General features: G+C 34.6%; 1 protein-coding gene across 3 annotated transcripts; it reads left to right on the top strand.

The window, feature by feature from the left end:
• The first annotated feature begins 138 nt into the window (after window positions 1-138).
• On the top strand, window positions 139-19051 carry SPDL1 (spindle apparatus coiled-coil protein 1). Of its 3 annotated transcripts, XM_017658862.3 has the most exons (12): window positions 141-287; window positions 3813-3995; window positions 5887-6063; window positions 8585-8779; window positions 9122-9271; window positions 9370-9468; window positions 9546-9656; window positions 11600-11740; window positions 12673-12776; window positions 13665-13852; window positions 15915-16245; window positions 18475-19051. In XM_017658862.3, exons 2-12 carry the CDS (start codon window positions 3837-3839, stop codon window positions 18620-18622), a joined length of 1803 nt encoding a protein of 600 aa, XP_017514351.2. In that variant the 5' UTR covers window positions 141-287; window positions 3813-3836; the 3' UTR covers window positions 18623-19051. The 3 variants fall into 3 exon arrangements, with proteins under 3 accessions (XP_017514345.2, XP_017514351.2, XP_036851104.1); XM_017658856.3 differs by lacking the exon at window positions 18475-19051 and having other exon boundaries at window positions 139-287; window positions 15915-18416; XM_036995209.2 differs by lacking the exon at window positions 11600-11740.
• Window positions 19052-19336: the final 285 nt, after the last annotated feature.

The following is a 19336-nucleotide window of genomic DNA, read 5'->3' on the forward strand; positions in this document are numbered from 1 at the left end:
AAGGGAGCCACGTCTACGCCTGCGCCACGGCAACGGCGCTCCAAATGCACCGGCGCTTTTGACAAGTGAGACGCTCCGGCGTTTCTTCCATTACGCGCGGTTTGGACGGAACGTCTCGTGAGAAGTGTGAGTTCTCGCGGGAATTGCGTTCAAAACACCCTGGCGCTTTCCCGAATGCTAGTTGAGTGGAAGGCGGGTGTTTCTGCAGTGAAGTGGGGTTACCGTCGCGAATCTGGGCGCTGTGAGCTGTCAGCACGAGCCGCCGGATGCAGCAGCAAGAGAAAGGGGTGAGGAGAGAGGTCGGGCAAGGGACCTGGAGGGAGGTGCGCTTGGAGAGGAGCAGCGGAGGGCCGGCTTCTGGGGAGAGGAGAGCAGGGCCTAAGGAAAACCTGGGGCCTGGGTCTCTGCCGAGGCCTTGGCCGGAACAGCTTCTTCAGCGGAAGAAGTTCTTGTAAACTAAGTTGCGAGCCGGTCTCAATCTTACGTGGGCCGCCTTAACGCCCCGGGGCTTCTGCGTCAATATGAAAGGCGGGATCAGTTGCCTGAGCCCTAGAATGGTAACAGACACTAGATGTGCACTATCCAGCCATATGTGGCAGGTCGAGTTGAGGAACACTGTAAATGTAAAATACTGGATTTCGAAGACTGCACAAAAAGAGTAATGTCTCAGTTTTTATCATGATTACGTGTTAAAATATTTGGGATGTGTTGGGTTAAAATGTTATTTAAATGAATTTCACCTGTACTTTTTTAAAAATGTGGCTCTTGTAAATTAAAAATCACATACGTAGTTCGCATTATATTTCTGTTGGACAGCGTGCCCCTGACAGCTGCGTGTCACACTCTGCCCTAATTGCTTTTCATCCATTAGCTGGTTCAGTCTTGTTAAAACCCTGTTAGGTAGATGTTACTGTTCTTGTTTTACAGATGACAAGACAATAAATACGTTTTCCCAGTTCCTGCAGCCAGTGAGTAGTGGAGGTGGGGTTTAGAACTCAGGCAGCCTGATTCCCCGAGCTCCCGGTCTCCTAAATGTTTTGTGTGTGCTGTTGTTTCCCAGAAGCAATACGGAAAAGTGTTCAGGAGCACCAGGCTTTGGAGCTAGAGTCTGGTTCCCAGCTTACTGAGCCACTTACTAGCTGATAATCCTGGGCAAGTTACTTAACCTTTTGTTGCCTCAGTTTGCACATGTAAAGTGGGGGAAATACCTGTATTTCACAGGCTTCTCGAGAGGATTAAATAAAATAATGTATGTGAAGCACCAAGCACAGTGTCTGGCACATATTAGACACAATTGTTATTTGACCCTGACTATCTCTCTTTGCAGATTGATAGGTTAACTCTTACTCATCTATGAGGTCTCTGCAGAAAAGTCACCTCCTCAGGGAAACTTTTCTTGTCCATATTCTCTCATATTGCCCCCATCTCACTACCCAGGTTAGGACAACTCCCTATGTTATAGGCTCTGATAGCACCATATATCTCTTTCTCTTGCACTTATCACACTTGTAACTTTACAGTTCAGTTATTTAGTACCTTTCCACTAATAAACTGTAAGATTGAAGAAGGTAAAGATATTGTCTAGTTTTGATGTCACCACTGTATTCTCAGCAATAGCACAGTACCCGACATATAATAGGGATTCCAGCAAATCTGAGTGAATGGGAGCTAATTTTTTGTCATCCCATTGCAGGATGGGATGTCTTGAGATTAGCTCCAGTTTTTTCTTTGATAAATGCTCATGACAATAGTACTTAACTCAGGCCCATCAAGAGAATTAAGTAATACATTTGAAGCCCTCAGCCTAACAAATGGTAAATTGTCAGCAAATACAAACTACTGTTAACAGTTCAGCATTAGTAGCTGGCCTCGTCATGTTCTTGGGAAGGTATTGCATTTTACAGCAATAATGCCAGCTCTGGATAACGTAGCATACATTTTTTTTTTCCTTTCTCTTCTAAAACCTTGTATCTCTTCATCTTCATTCTCGGTTAAAGACCCTCCTTCCTCTCTCACCGGTAAATTAAAGCAATTAGATGGGTACTTAAGAAGACTCACTACTCTACCTGCTTATCCGTGTCTCTACCCCTATGCTTTGCTTTTACTTACTTTTCAATGAAATATTTGTAATCCTTTCTAAAATTAATCCCTGTACATTGAATCTCTTTCTTTTTATTCATCACGTTAGCAGTTCTCCAGGTTTTTATATCATCAGTTTTTCTTTTCTCCTGGGTCTGTCCCATGACATACAACCATGCTGTTATTTTCAGGTAAGTTTTTATAAAATTTTAAAAACTTAATTGTGTTCTAAAATTTTTTTATCTCAAAAGAACTTGAATCTACTTCTTTGCCAGCACTGACCTATTTATCTATTTTCCTATGCAGCCAAGCTGTACTTGCTGTCTCCTGTTCTCCTTTTCTCTCTCCAACCCATTATACTCAGGCTTTTGTCCCCATCTCTCCACCAAAACTGCTCCTAAGGGTACCAATGTCAATGCCTCAGCTGATGACAAATCAATTCTACTAGTTGCTCAGACCAGGAACCTTGGAGGCACTTTTGACCTCTCTTTTTCAAACATCCTACATTCCATTTGTCAGAAAATCATATTGGCTTTACCTTCAAAATATGCACAGAATCTTATCATTTCTTACCACCTCCTATGTCACCACCCTGTTGTGAGTGACTGTCTCACCTGGTCTTTCTACTTCCAACTTGCTCCCCTTCAAACTATTCAATATAGCAGCCAAAATGATACATTTAAATATATCAGATTTATATTCCAGACTTTGCAGTGACTCCCCATTTCATCAAGAGCAGAAGCCAAAGTTCTTAAAATGGCCTAATCTGCCTATTCTCCCCTATTATCTCTTCTGACCTAAACCCTATCTTGTCCATTCTTTGTATTCCCTTCTGCCTTAGTATTACACTTCTCCCTAGAATATTCTTTCCTTAAATAGGTACATGGCTAACTCTCATCCAGAATGGAGCACAGCACATAAAAACATTCCAGAAATACCTTTTCTTGATTACATTGACTGAGACATGAGGGAACACCTTAATAATAGCTCTTTGAAAGCAAAGCTGAGTTTGAATGTGGCCTAAGAGGCTGGAACCAGTATGGAAAAGATGAATGAGGTTGAGTTACAGTAGAATGTTTTTGGATATAATGTCAAGACTTTACTTGAAAATCTAAAATGAGATCAGTATTCTTTAATTGCTCTGAACATGGTTTCTATTTTGCACTCCCTCTTGTGAAGAACTAGGAAAATACTAGTGAGCCTGTTTTCAGTAAAGCACATTTAATGTGTTCAGAAAGTTAACATTGTGTGGAACTGTGGACATAGTAGTCCTTTCCTTACCTTACGAATTTTATTCAAAGCTACCTTTTTATATGTTCAATAGCAGTCATGCTACTATAAAATTTCTTAATTTATTTCATTGTTCTCTTAACTTGGTTACCTATATAGTCACATAATTAAGAGACTCACCTTATCTTAGCATTTAAGGAACTTGAGTGCACAAGTGAAGAGCTTTCTGATACTGCATTTCTGAAAAGCAAAATGAAAAGTATTCACGTTTTTGCTATCTTTTATTTGGTCTCAAATCAGGTAACAAAGTCATCAGACCTCACTCTTAGAACAGTAAGGTAAATTTAGCCATTTAGAAGTCAGGAAGAAAATTTTTAATACTATATTTTTATATGTCAGTAGTATTGAGTATGTGTTTGTGTATACATATACATATATCTTTTATTGATATTGCATAGAGTTTTTTGTTTAAGCTTAAGTACTTTTATTTACTCTATTTGCAGTAGACTAAAAATAGGAAAAAAGTCATGGAGGCAGATATAATTGCAGATCTTCGATGCAAACTCAAAGAGGTTGAGGAAGAGCGACTGCGAGCTGCACAGTATGGTTTACAGCTTGTGGAGAGCCAGACTGAACTGCAGAATCAGTTGGATAAATGTCGTCATGAAATGATGACCATGACTGAGGTAGGACTGTAGACTCCTCAGTTTACAAGGGTTTGCTTAGCTATTGAAGATTTGTGTTGTTTAGCAATTATTATTAATACTATTGTTGTTCTTTTTTAAGATTTTAGACCTAGTTTCCACTTACCCCATCCCCAACAAAGAGAAATGAATTAAATGAATTCCTAATATTCTTTCTGACCCAGTCTCTTCTGAGTGTGAAAAATCAAGTTATTTCTGTTTTTATTACATACTCAATTTTAGATTTTGTATTGTTTGCCCTCTTCCTGAAAGACCTCACTTGTTTCATCGCTTTAGATAATATCTAAATGCCCCATGACACTATGGCCAAGTCCTGAGTTACCCCCTAAAATTTAGACTTCTGGATTCAATTACCCACTAATAGACATCTCAAACTTGACATAAACAGAAAGAATAGTTGATTCCCTGTCCACTAGCCAATCATTCTCTTGCAATTTTCTTTAGCTTGCAATTTTCTTTAGTAAATGTAATAACATTCATCCAGTTGCTTAAGCCAAAAATCTAGTTTTACTCAATACCTGTCTGTACCTTACTTCTCAAATATAATCTGTTAGTAATCTCTAAGAGCTTGACCTACAAAACATCTGTCTATGCTACCTCAGTGCTAGTCCAGATCACTGTATCTCTCCCCTAGACTAGTACTGTGGGCTAACCAAGTTGCCTGCTTCCTTCATTGCCATTCATACCATTAATTTTTCACAGCAGCCAAGTACTCATTGAAATATATACAAAAGATCACGTCACAGCCCTGCTAAAAACATAAAACTGCTTCCGATGATGTTTACAACAAAATCTGAACTCCTTTCCTGGGTTTGCTGATTCCCTGTATGATCTGACCCCTGCCAACCTTTTGACCTCATCTTAAAACTATTCTCCCTTGTTTTTAGCTACCTTAGTATTGCCATAGGAGCTTTATATGCCTCCAGCTGAGTTGTTCATTCTTTACTGTCATGGATTGAGTCCTCAAGCTTTAGACTTCTATTACGTCACCTTGGCAGAGAGGCCCTCCCTCAGCTAAGTTTTATAAAGTTGCCATCATTCACTTAGTTCTCTGCAGTGCTAATTATCTCCACATTTTAAGTTCCATGAAAGGGAGTTTTGTTTTTTTTATTCATTGCTGTATCCCTAATGTCTGGCACACATTTGAAAGAATGAATAAATCACTTTTTTTTGTAAATGTTCAGTAACATATTTAAGCTTTCATCCCAAAATTTAAATATAGCAGGTAAAAGTAACTAATAGCAACCATTATTTTTTTTCGCTTACTTGATCTAATTTTATTTTTTCATATTTTTTAAAGCTTGTTGAAGGAGTTTGAAGTGATGCCCTTTTTATCTTTACCTTTAAACTTCCCTGTCACTTAGCAAAAGCACACTTAAATACTCCTTTTGTCTCAGCACTGTATTTATTGAGGTAGTCATTTGTAAACATTCCTCAGATAACTACATGCTGAAAGTGAAGGCTAATTCAGTACTTCTCTTTATACCTAGTCCACTATTTCTTCATTTTGTTAAGAGCTACAAGTAGAGGATAACATCAAACCAAGTAATTCTCAGTAGGAAAATATAAGTGCTATTAAACCTTTTTTTGTTGTTCTTTTTTTTTTTCCTAGCAGAGATTACTATGGAGCATTTTTAAATTCCTTGATAGGGCATAGAAGCAATTACCTTATGGTAACATGCACTTGAATGTAGTTTCAAAATATCCCTCAGCTTTTTTAAGACTGATTAGCTACAGTGTTATTCCAGATTAAACATGTGGTCATTACTTAGCAAACATATGAAAGTAATGAAACAATTAAAGGTAAGAACTGCTTATATGTGATGACTTTGTTATTTTTGTGTAATTGAATTATAATTGAATCTGTTTTCAGAATTATGAACAAGAAAAATACACTCTTCAGAGAGAAGTAGAGCTCAAGAGTCGAATGTTAGAAAGTTTGAGCTCTGAATGTGAAGCTATTAAACAACAACAAAAGATACACCTGGAGAAATTAGAAGAACAGTTGAGCAGAAGCCATGGACAGGAAGTGAATGAACTAAAAAATAAGGTTTGGCTATCTATATTTCACGACAAAAATGTTCCATGCTTATGCAGCAATCTGTAAATGTTGGGTGATAAAGATTTTTGTAGTAACATCTATGCAATATAGCTGAGATAAAGGGCTCTATCAGTTCAATGTTGGGGGTGGGAACACTGAAAGAGTCAATTACAGCTGACTCAGTGTAGTTTGAGCTGCACAGGTCCACTTATATGTGGATTTTTTTCATTAAATACATTGAAAAATTTTTTTGAAAATTTTGATAACGAAAAAATATTTTCTCGGTTACTTTATTAAGAGTACAGTATATAATGTATATAACATGCAAAATATGTGTTGACTATTTTTTATCATCTGTGAGGCTTCTTGTCAACAGTAGGTTATTAAGTTTGTGGAGAGTCAAAAGCCATATGCAGATTTTGACTGCATGGGGCTCGGTACCCCTAAGTCCTACATTGTTCATGGGTCAACTGTATTTAATTTTAATAACTAAATAATTTGATCCAGAGTTTTAGTGACCAGATGACTTCTTTGCTTCTAAAGCATAGTATGGTAGTATCCTCTCAGAAAGGCTAGTTCCCTAGCTTTCACTTCAACTAGTGGTACATTTTGTAATTCAACAAAATAAACCAATAGTTTCTGGTCAATTTATGTACGTTAGAATTGATGCTTTATAGTTTTTTAAACTGAAAATAAAGTAATACATACAGTCTAGTTCTTACAACTACAAAAGAGAAGTACCATTATTTTCTTCTTAAAACAGGTGAGAAAATTAATGTTTAAACAAATGAGTAGATTGGACAAAATTATAGAGCTAAAAATTACCAGTGAAGATTTGAACTGAGGCTGTCTGATTCCAAAGCTCATGTCACTGTACTTAGTCTCATGTTATGTTATACTGGCTTCATTTGCAAGTACAAAATAATTTTTAGTGACTGTCCATTCCCTTTTGGCACTGTTTTCTATACAATACCTTCAGGTTACTTCTAAGGAATCCTGAACTTTTATCATGGCTTCTTTCTGTATAGAGTCCATACTTTCCAGACTCCTCTCTACCAAAAATTGTCTGAGTTTTTTCCTGTTTCCTCAGAAGTCTGTTTTCCAATTTTCTTTGTTTTAAGATTTTTCCATACTGGTAGCACCTGTATTTTTAATTAATTCCTTATTAAATTGGCTCTCTTTTTTAAGTGTTTTCTCACTTTAAGTGCTACTATCAGTGCAATTATATATTTGAGCTGATTATATTTCTTCGTAATATGCAGTAAAACAAACATAACTATTAAAATATACTTTCATGTAGTACTTAGAATCATCTTGCTTAACCATTCTGGCAAGTAATAATCCAGCTTGTCTGAAACTAATCTGAGTTGAGAAATCAATGACTGATAATGATATATTCCTTCTTTTTCCTGGATATTATTTTCACTTAAGTGGTAGCTTTCATTACCTAAACAAAAATGTATAATATAGGAAATACTCAATCTGCGGCAAGGCCAATTATAGAGATGGCTTTTTGGTGGACAAAGACTAAATCAGTGAAAAAAAGTATTTTCGGTCTACTAATGTTCTCAGAACAGTTGTGCCAAGAATTTAGTTTTATTTGACATCTTTCTTTCACTTATTTCTCACATTTAACCCATCAGTAAATTATGAGAACTTGGCCTACAAAACATCTATCATCCAGATAACCATCATCTCCTAGACTGCTACTATAGCCTTTTGTCCAAATAGCCTGCTTCCATCATTGCCATCATGCCATTCATTCTTTACATAGTAGCCACAGTGGTCAGGAATCCATACCTACTCTGATTATTTGTATGGATTGTTTGAACGTTTATAAAACAAGGCATGTCACTCCTGTTAAAAGATGATTAGCCTTGGCCAAATAGGAAACCATAATAGTTTCATCATGCTGTAAGTTTGATTCAGTCAGTGATGTTTTTCAGGAAGATGGCCATATATCAACATAGATCATTCAGCTGAAATTTTTATTTCACACCATGAAGATAGAAAAAGGAAAATCAGGCTAAGAGGCTCTTATTTTTTAAACAGAAAACAAATACAAGGATAAATTATAAGAACACTGACACCTTATTGAAGATAATTCAATTACTTGATCATCATACACCTGGACATCAAGTAAAAGCTTTTTATTGATAACAAAAACCATTTAGTGAGTGTCAGGCAGGTGATGTTTTAACCATCCAGTCTCAATTGAGAGCCTCACAATAACCCAAAGATGATAGGTAAAATCATTTACCAGTTTTAAATATGAGGAATGAAACTGAGACATGTTTAACATAGGCCTGACCCTAAAGCTTCACTGTTGTATAAGTTTGTTCACTTTAAGCTTTATAGGCTTGGTCTTCTAAGATTTGAAACTTGACATGTTAAAAAGAGTAAATAGTTTTGTTCAGCTTGACCATCTTTCAAAGCAGTTAAGGTACTTGTAGGTACCAGAATACTGTATATTCTGATGACCTTCAGTTACCTTTTGATGTTTTAAGATTGTGATTTTTTTCCCTTTTAGTTAGAAAAGCTGAAAGCAGAATTAGACGAAGCTAGGCTTAGTGAAAAGCAGTTGAAGCACAAAGTGGATCACCAGAAGGAACTCCTCTCCTGTAAATCAGAGGAAATGCGGATAATGTCTGAACGTGTGCATGAAAGCATGTCTTCAGAGATGCTGGCTCTTCAAATTGAGCTGACTGAAATGGAAAGTATGAAGGTAATTTTTTTGGCATAGAGACATTTTCTCGGATCCTAGTTGGTGTCATAAAAGCCCAATATAAGACATTATTCCCATGGAAGTTGATACGCATATGGATGTAAATTTTTTCATTTCAGCCTGAGGTTAATTAAAAATTAAAACCTTAAATTCATAGGAAAGACAGTCTCTAGAGCTTTTATTTAGATGCCTACTGAAAAATTTAGTAGTTTTTATTATTAGGCTCCTTACAACCTTTGATTAGTTTTTTTGATTGGATAAACTGCTGATGGATAAACTGAACAGCTGCTAAATGAAGGATTATTCAGGAGAGTTTCCTCTTTTTCAATTCCTGTTGAATAGACCACCCTCAAAGAAGAAGTGAATGAACTACAGTACAGACAAGAACAACTGGAACTTCTTAGTACTAATCTACTGCGCCAGGTGGACCGGCTTAAAGAAGAAAAAGAGGAGCGGGAGAAAGAAGCAGTTGCATACTATAATGCCTTAGAGGTATTATGTTTACAGTAATTTTATCTTTTCAATTTATAATAACTTGTTCCTTTACTAATATAACCTCTATTAGCTAAATTGTTTTCTTTTGAATTTAGAAAGCTCGTGTAGCAAATCAAGATCTTCAGGTACAGTTAGACCAGGCACTCCAGCAAGCCTTGGACCCCAGTAGTAAAGGCAACTCTTTGTTTGCAGAGGTACTTAGAAATATTCTGTTGATTAAATTGGCATTTCACATAATATACGAGTAATTAAGCATGTTGATATTTTCTAGGTAGAAGATCGAAGGGCAGCAATGGAACGTCAGCTTATCAGCATGAAAGTCAAATATCAGTCACTAAAGAAGCAAAATGCATTTAATAGAGAACAGATGCAAAGAATGAAGGTATAGAATTGTCACTGTGAAAGGTTTATTAAGCCTATTTTATATCAGCATTACATGTACAAATACGTCAAAAAGCATCTTTTCCTTTAAGGAGTGTACTTATATAGTTGTTTCTAGAACTGCCTGATTTTAGAAGAAAATATTTTTAAATTGAGCAAAAAATCTATTTATTTACAAAAAGTAACCTATAGTAAATATTTAGTAGTAGTATATTTAGCATCCATTGATGGTTGATTTTTTTAGCCTTGCCAGAGAGGTATAAATCCATGGAGAGGGGTAAAAAATAAATAAAAAAGTTTTTATTTCCTGTTAGCTTGGTATCTTTCCAAGTATAACCCTAAGGTTCCTTTTTCAGCTAAAACTAGCTCCCTTACCATTCGTCAATCCTCCCTTAAAGGCTTATGTAGAGTAAGATTTGTACTTCCTTTCCTTGCTGTTCCTTAAGTTAAGCATATAGGTCCTTTAATTTTAAGGGTTTGTTAGTCATCATTTTGGTTGAACAGATGGTAACATAGAAACTGGTGTAAGAAAGATTCTGGTGTTGTACGAGCCCCTAGAATACTGAGCCTGACCTGTTAATGCCTAATTGGTAACTGGAAGTCAGGATGGCTTCCTGCCTTTTATTCAGGATGGTGAGGTACACCAAACAAATAGGAAAGGTCAGTGATTAAACTTTGGTATTAGAAGAACTTGGATTGAATCCTTGCTATTCCTGAATTGTGACTTGCTAGCTATGTGACCTTGGACAAGTATTTTTACTTTACAGAGTATCAGTAATCTCATCTGTAAAGTGGGATGACAGAACCTGTCTCTTAGAATTACTGTGGAGTTAAATGCAAGCATAGTAAAATGTTTACATAGTACTTGGCAAATAAGGAAGTGCTGACTTAATAAACAGTTACTGTGACTTTTATTTCTAAGGATTTTGACTATTCTGCTTGGTTTACTGAGGCTCTTTGCTCTCTGGCAATTATTTCTTTGTAAATTTTCTCACATTTGCTTCTTGTTTTCTCCCAGCATTGCTTGGACTGATACTATTAATCTCCCAATGTTCCCATGATATCTCATCCTGGTGTGTGTGCTTTAGACACAAGTAGCATTTTGAACCTTCTTAGGCTAAATGCGTCAGCATTCTGAAATAAGAAAAAGTAAATCCTCAAAAATGTCAGAAGTCATCTCTCTGTCTTCCTTGTAACCATAACTGCAACCTCATATCATTGTTTGTTTTGGTCGAAACTATATTTTAAACTAATTGATAAATTTCAGAACTCCAGACATTTCTGAAAGCAGAAAGGAGTGCTAAGTTTAGATTCTAGTTAATTTCCTTCTGATTGCTGTGCAACACCAGGTTTAGGTGGAGTCATAATTATGTCAGTTGATTGCTGCTCTTAAAAACTAAATTTTTTTATATTTGTGTTGAAGACTGCCTCTGCAGCCTTAGATTGCCTTTTGCCTTTGCTTTACATCCTTGTCATTTATGAACCTCATGTTTGTGCATGTGAGCAGCTAATTATTTTTCCCAGTTAATACTATTGAAAGTAATTAATATTTGGAGAAACCCCATCAGACCTTTAATGAGAATGCATATGATGAGTATAGCATTGCGGCATTTGGCCAGGCTTATTTGCCAGCTAAGTGATACTTCTAGATCATAACCATGCAGTTCAATTTTATGTTTCACAGAAGTACAAATCATTGTTAAGACATCAGATACCATTCATAAGTAGTCAAAATAAGTGCCCAAGTTATGTCTGTAACTAAACTTATTGATATAAATGTTTTCAAATTGTTACATTATTAAACTAGAAATAGTTGGTTTAGTTTCCAAAACTAGTTCACAGAAATATAGTTCAAAATATGAAATGTACCAAAAATATGGTTATCAGAATCTCCCTTTCCCTACTCAATTTTATTGGGGTTTAGGGTTAAATTTTTTTTTCTAGTTACAAATTGCCACATTGCTACAAATGAAAGGGTCTCAAACTGAATTTGAGCAGCAGGAACGGTTGCTTGCCATGTTGGAGCAGAAGAATGGTGAAATTAAACATCTCTTAGGTGAAATTAGAAATCTGGAGAAATTTAAGGTATGTGTAACAGTGTAACACCATTAAAAAATGCAGCTAAATTTGGGTTCAATATATTAATACTTTAACTTGAAGAAGTTTCTTTATTATATAATTAACTCAGAGTTTTAACTGAGATTTGAACAATATTTAAATTGCTTTTTTCTTGTAATTACTTTTTGCTTTTCAATGTTATTGGCTATTGCTTGTTTTAGTAGAGTCAAACTGGCCTCTCCCATATTTGTTGTTACTGTTTTACCTCAAAGTGCCATATCTTCAGTGTAATACTCAGTAAATTGTAACACACATATGCCCACTTAGAATTACCCCCCATCTCATGATATAGAATAGAATGTCAGTTGGCAGGCATGTATGGCCTACGAGTGAGCTCAGTGCTATGCTTTGAAAATGATGGCTTTAAGTCAGGGTGTTAATCTGCAATCTCTAAAATTGTTTACAAGTGTTTAAGCAGATTTATATTTTTCTCCCCTAAAGAAATTGTACAGAGATTAATACATCAGAATTTTAGAAAGTGGGGACCAAAAATAACTTTATGTATATCCACTCTTTTTCATAAAATTTTCTAATTTATGACTTTATCATGAAGGCCAGAACTCAACCCAATATTTACTTTTCCCATGTTAAAAGCCAGCAGAAGTAAACCGGAGGATAAAGGTGCTGTTAGAAGCATAGGCTTTGGATTCAAATGTGAGTTTAGATTCTCTCTTCTCAGTTTACTTGCCTATACATCTTGAGCCAGTTCCCTTATCTATAAAAGAGGAATGCTCATTCTTACAGCTATGTCAAAAGGTAAATAAGTTAAGGAATAATGCTTAGCCCAAGTGCCTGCCATACAATGAACATTCAATTATGGGGTAACTGATATTATTATTAATAAAATTTACTAACCTAATTTGTAATTTATTTTAAATAATAAGAATTGTTTTTTTTAGAGTTTATGTGAAAATATGGAATCTAAGCCTGCAGCCAACTCTAATGCTCTGGAAGATAACACTTACTACACAGATTTACTTCAGATAAAGCTTGACAACTTAAAGTAAGTGTTGGGTGGATGGAAAGATGGCTTCTTTTTGACTTGCTTATAACAAATAGTATCAGTAACTATAAATATTTGTTTTTAAATTTTTAAAAAAAGTTTTAAAAATCTAAAGAAATTTTCAGAAAAGAAAGGAAACAAAAATACTTTTGTGCAACAAATGACATTTATTCAATAGATATTTAGTGCTGATTATTGAAGGAAAAATACTTTCAATGAATAATTAAATGTTTTTACTTCTTTGTGTTTATTTTTTTAGATTGGTAGGTGAAAGGAACTTTAATGTAAAAAATGTTCTTATAATCTAAGTTTTTCAAAAATATCACATAATTTAAAACTTAAAGGAATTCATTTATACATGCATAAATGTGGAAAAAATATTTTCCCCCTTTGTCCATTTCCTTGGAAGAATTGAGGAGGTTTTTTTAATTTGAAAGTACTATTATTTTTTATTGAGGTACATACAAAAAAACACAAATGTTAGTGTACGACTCAGTGAGTTTTGACATGAGTATATACTATATAACCATCACCCAGATCAAGATATCAAACATTGTCACTAATTTTTTTTGCCCCTTAACCTCTTTGACCCATCCCTCCACTCCTTTTCCCTATGGCAACCAGCATTTATGAGTTTATCTGTTTTGTTTGATTGTTCATTTGTTTTGTTTCTCAGATTCCACATGTAAATGATATATGGTATTTGTCTAACTTATGAAAAATGCTGTTGCTAAAAATTATTTTGTTTATTGTTTCTTTGTTACTGAAAACTTCAAGGAAATGCATTTTTAACAAAGATTTCAAATATATAAAAGGTTTGTACTATTAGACTTATTTATATTATATGTTATTTTAATGTCGCTTGGTTCTCCTTTTTTATCTATATAGCAAAGAAAATGAAAGCACTAAAGGTGAATTATCCATACAGAGAATGAAAGCATTATTTGAGAGCCAGCGGGCTCTGGATATTGAACGAAAACTTTTTGCAAATGAAAGATGCCTCCAGGTTTCCCAAAGTGAAAATATGAAACTGAGAGCTAAACTAGATGAGATAAAACTGAAGTATGAACCTGAAGGTGTGTATGTCTCATATATTTTGTCTTTTTTTAAATTGTCAGAAGCTCTGAGAAATCAAATTTTTTTATTACTACAGCTTTATGCAAATCCCATTACAAACTAATTTGGGGTATATATTTCATAAAACAGATTTACTGCTACAAAATGTATAGAAAATTCACAGACAACTGGGTACTGGATGTGCATGAATATAATAGGTACTCTTTTGGATATCTTTATATTAGAACCTTGACATTTGGGACTTTTACATTTAAGATTGCAGTATCTTCTGTAATACCAAAGAGTTTGATTTTGGTGACGCAACTGATATTTGGGAGCTATGTTAGTAAATACTGTTTATAGGAAATTAAAATAATGAAGATGTAAACAAGATAGGTATTTATTCCTCCCCCTTATACAGGTCTGGAGGAGGCATTCCAGGACAGGTTAGAGTATCAGGATTTAGGCTTTATTTGCATTGTTCATCAACAGACCTCTCTGAGCAGAAATTAGTCATGTGGTCTCATCTGCATGTAAGAAAAGCTGAGAAATGCAGTCTTTCTCAGGGTAATGTTCCCAACTAACTTTGGGGATTTTTTTTCTTTGGAAGTATAATTAATATACAATACCCTATTAGTTTCAGGTGAATATAATAATGATTTGGTATTTTTATCCATTATGAAATCCCCATAGTAAGTCCAGTTGCTATCTGCCACCATACAAAGTTACTACAACATTATTGACGACGTTCTTAGGAATTCTATTATTAAGAAAGCATAGTAGTACAGATATTAGAAGACAGCTAGGAAGTCTAATCACCACGGTAGAAAATAGCCTAGCCATGAGCATATATACACTGAAAAGAGTGATTTTACTATATGCAAATTAAAAATAAAAGGCCAAATGTTAAAAAGTTTAAGAATGTGACAGCTTTTAGACCAAAAAATGTGTTGTTACATGTTTGGGGTTATAGATTTTCAGCCAGTGTTTGCCCCACATTTCTAAGACTCTCTCTTCATTATTATGTTAATGACTCCAGAGTTAGACTCTGAACAATAGTGCAGGAGTTGTTATCAATGGTAAGGTCTTTTAAAAGTTTCTGTTTTAATGGCTTCTCTTTCTCTCACCCTTTTTCTCTTCCCTGATTCTAATAGGCTTTCCTAATTAAGAATTATCCATTATGAATTTCAAAAGTCTGATGAATTGAACACAGCAAAGAGATAGGAAGAAATGTAGTAATCTAGATGATACGGGTTTCAAAGAAGTGCAAGAAAAAGAAAAAATAATAACTTAAAAAGAATAGTGTACCGCACATCCAACCATAGTTTCTCCAACTTTGCTAACATTTTTATTTTGAAAATAAAAGATACACTGGAATGGGGATAGGCAAAAGGTACTAGAGCAGTTAATTTAGTGACTGTGTTTATGGATCTATGAAGGGGATGGAATGATGTTATGTTAGGTAATGTGGGCAGGTTATTGCAGTAGTTTGCAGTGATATATAATATGATTTGAACTGGGGAAATATCCATGGTAGAAGCACTCATATTTTGAATATATTTTGTTAATAGGCACAAATTACAATATTCAGAGAATTTGACCTTTTTTCATTTAATCCTTACAACACACAATCTTGAGTGAAATGGGTCCTTTTACAAATAAGGAAAATAAAGCTCAGAGAGGTTAAGTATTTCCCCAAGGTTATCCAGCTGGAAAATGCTAGTACTTGGATTTGTACCTTGATTCCTTGACTCTTAGCTACAGTATACTTCCTCTTTTCCACACCGAGATCGTAGGAGGCATACAACTTTTATTACAATACCAGAAGACAACGTTTAAATGTTCATTCCAAGAGGCAAACATACTGAGTTCCCAAAGAAAAAATTATAGCCAGATAACCTTTAAAAGTTAGTTAATGGAGTCCATGAAAAAAAAGAATAAAAGACAGAAACAATATATTTCAATAAGGTGGGGAGTTGGTTTTAAAAGAAAGAGAAAAGCTGTAACTGGTTCTTTCTTTTTATGTTGCATCTTTGTTTTGACTTACTGACTGGATATATTTTTAATGTTTTTTATTCTCAGAGAAAATTGAAGTGCCTGTAGTCAAAAAAAGGCGTGAAGTACTGCCTGTGGATATGACCACCCCTAACAATATATGTGCTGTTGGGGAAGAAGTTTATAGATTACCATCTCAGAAGGAGGAGGCACAGTCCTGTCCTAGCAATTTAGAAGATAACTTGCAGTTAGAAAAGACAGTTTTTATAAATACACCAGGAGTCATTCTCTCTCCTCACAAAGATCTGTCCATGGATATTCAGCCAATGAAGGAAAAGAAATGTGTGAAACTTACAGGAGTTCCAGCGGACTCTGAAGGCTTAAGTGAAAGAAGTGGAAACACCCCTAACTCTCCCAGGTCAGTGTCATCTTTTCTTCAAGGCAAACAGCAGACCTCTCCATCTCTTCTCTATCGCTGCATGAACTGTGCTATCTGTTTTTTTATCTATTTTCTTAGTATTGCATGTAGTATAATTCCTCAATTTCATCTGCCTACCTTCAACTTTTCTAAAACTTTAAGAAAGACTAAAATGATTGCAAGGGGAAAGGACTCCTGAATAAGGGAATTATTTTTAAAAGTTATACTTTTCTGTTTCATGAAACAGAAATATCACAGTCTGGTATATCACTGGATGTTTTGTTGGTTTGAATAAATACATGTTTTTTTCCCTGGCTCGAGAAGGGCCTTGAAAAAATTAGCTGACCTCCTACAAGAGCTTTCCAGTAATCTAAAAAGTTTCAACCTTACAGAAAACTTTTAGGTTAAATGTTTGTGGTTTTTGAAATTGTTTATTCTAAACCTTCAAGAATGAGCTTTGGTATGTATTTTGATATTTTTAAATAGCAAACGTAATTCATTTTCATTTCATACCAAAACTTTAAAGCCTCTAGTTTCTGTATATTTGAGTTTGTGACTAAAAGAGAAAGTGTCAGACATGTATGTATGTAGGAATTAATGTTTTAAGGGACTTATCCTTAAGAAATCAACAGAGGTCAGGAGGTAAGAGAAGGTAAGTGGAAGGACAAGGTAGGAAACAGTGCCTGAGGCTAGAGTGGAATAAGATAAAGGTTCTGGATGTGCACGGCAGGACAGAGTGGGGAAAAAGTGAATGAGGAAGATGGAGAAGGTAAAAAAAGATAACATGATGAAGGATGTCTTTATGCAACAGAATGATAGATGCATTTAAAATAATTTCTTTAGACGTTTAAAAAATGAGGCATTTTGATATGTAAATAGCTTGGATAATCTGCTATGAAAGGAGATCTTTAAATTGCTACTAGGGCTACATCAGTCTTTGATGGATGGGGACAGAATAAGACATTTTACTGGTGTACATTTGCATTGAAATAGTACGACATAGCCCACCTTATGTAAAAGAGCTTTATGTGTATTTTATCTGATTTCTCTTCCAAGTGTTCAGTGCTACTAAGTGTGTAGTACTCTATTAAGTGTGAGAGCATTTCCATAATGTTGGCTGCTATTATAAAGAGGAGTAATTGAGTACTCCATTCCTTACATTTTTATATAATAACATTATAAGCCACATAAAACAAAAGCTTGATATTCTCAAGGAAAAAGTAACTTCAGATGAATGATATCTCCCACACACATGTTCTCTAGGAAGTTTTGTAATGAATTCAACAGGTTATGCTTGTATATATGTAATTCACTGTGTAAGTGTGCTTGCCCATTGTTTATTTCTGGAGGAGGGTTTCCAGAATTGATCAGTGAAAACCTTGCTATCTGTGTTGTCTTCATTACTTTTTCTGCCTTTTTTGCTTGATAAAAATTATGTATTTAGCTACTTGTTTGACTCAAATTAACTAGCACATTGCAATTATTTTCTCTTGCTAGTTAAACAGAAACAAATAAAATGCCACAAAACATGTGTTTTTGTGTGTGTGTGATTCTGTCTGCTAACTTAAGACGTTTCCAACCTTTTGCTTTATGCATGATTAACTTAGACACAATCCTATGATAATATTGTAACTAAACAAGTTTTATTGAGGACTTCACTACTGCATGCATTATAAATTTCATTGATGTCCTTTCTATAAAATATCTTTATAGGTTTTTAAAAATATTTCTCCTCTGTTTATTTTTTATTAAATTATTGTTCTGCTAGTTGAAACTCTATTTTAGTTTTTTCTGATGAGACAAATAGATAACTATTCATGCAGCCCAGGATTTCATGTTATTTTTATCTTATATTTGCCTTTTATATGTCATGTTACATTAAAATAGTGCTCTAGCATTTATATATTTTTTGTTAGGTGTGCTTATCATGATAGGCACCCCTATTATATTTTATTCTTAATTTAGGCTTTGTCATGACTTTATCAACCCTGAAGGTATTTCTTTAGATATTTAAAAAACTAAGTCTACTGATATTAAAAAACTCTTTCAGAGATGCAGTGACTAGTTTTCTTAATGGTACTGGACTCAACTGTAATTTTTTCCCTCATATACAAAAAAAAAAAGCACCTCGCCATGTCTCATTAAAGGCCCATTATAAGAGAAGATTGTTTCTTCTTTAATTTTTCTTAATTGCATTTGAATTCAGAGTGGATGCTTTAATGCCTATAGGTTAGCTGCTGAATCAAGACTTCAAACAGAAGTTAAAGAAGGGAAAGAAGCTGCAAGGAAATTGGAAAAGGAAACTTGTAAGAAATCACACCCCATTCTATACGTGTCCTCCAAATCAACTCCAGAGACCCAGTGCCCTCAGCAGTAAAGACTTTTCTTTAATGAGAGTAAGGTACCACTTACCCAAAAGGTTGCTTTGGAGCTTAGAGAAGATTGTCTTTACCTGAAGTACCACCTGCTAGGTTATTACCTTCCATTCACTCTGCCAGGACCCTGCATTTTATGCTCCTTTGACCAAATGTTCAAAATTTGGTTGTGATTCTAACTGGGATAATGCATTAAATGATTACCCTTTATGGAGCTTCTATTAATCACAGTGAATAAACTATTAACTGAAGGAAAGTATTATTATAAGTCTATTTGTTGCATATTATATGGATTTTTAAAATGATACTAACACATACATTCAGAGCCATATATTTAAGAAGGGAACAGTGAAACCATTGACCTATTATATTTTCCTATGTACTTAGTTTTTCGTTACATTGTAAAAATAAAAATCTTGTTTTAAAAATGATATCATATTGTGACTGGATTTTCTCAGTGTTTAAAGCACCTCTGTTCATTTTTGTATTCATACACGTGATTTAAATTTTATGTCTCAAGCATATGAAAAAAGTAGTTTTGAAACTTTAAATAAAACTGCAATAATTTACCCCCTTTCTATTTTCTTACTCTGTATAAATAACAGGATGTTACCAAAGGGAATAAAGAAGAAACTTCAGAGATTCTTAATTCCCTGGTACGTGTGTGTGTATATAACTTATTTACATAATTTTATATATACATGCACATATAAAAC

This window comes from Manis javanica, chromosome 1 (assembly GCF_040802235.1).
Source record: "Manis javanica isolate MJ-LG chromosome 1, MJ_LKY, whole genome shotgun sequence".
NCBI classification, from domain to species: domain Eukaryota; kingdom Metazoa; phylum Chordata; class Mammalia; order Pholidota; family Manidae; genus Manis; species Manis javanica.

Bases quoted from the DNA above. Each gene is read 5' to 3' on its own strand.
- SPDL1 (XM_017658856.3), top strand. From the start codon at position 3,837: ATGGAGGCAGATATAATTGCAGATCTTCGATGCAAACTCAAAGAGGTT. The intron at 11,741-12,672 runs GTATGTGTAACA...TGTTTTTTTTAG, and splicing joins GAAATCTGGAGAAATTTAAG to AGTTTATGTGAAAATATGGA. The intron at 12,777-13,664 runs GTAAGTGTTGGG...TTATCTATATAG, and splicing joins ATAAAGCTTGACAACTTAAA to CAAAGAAAATGAAAGCACTA.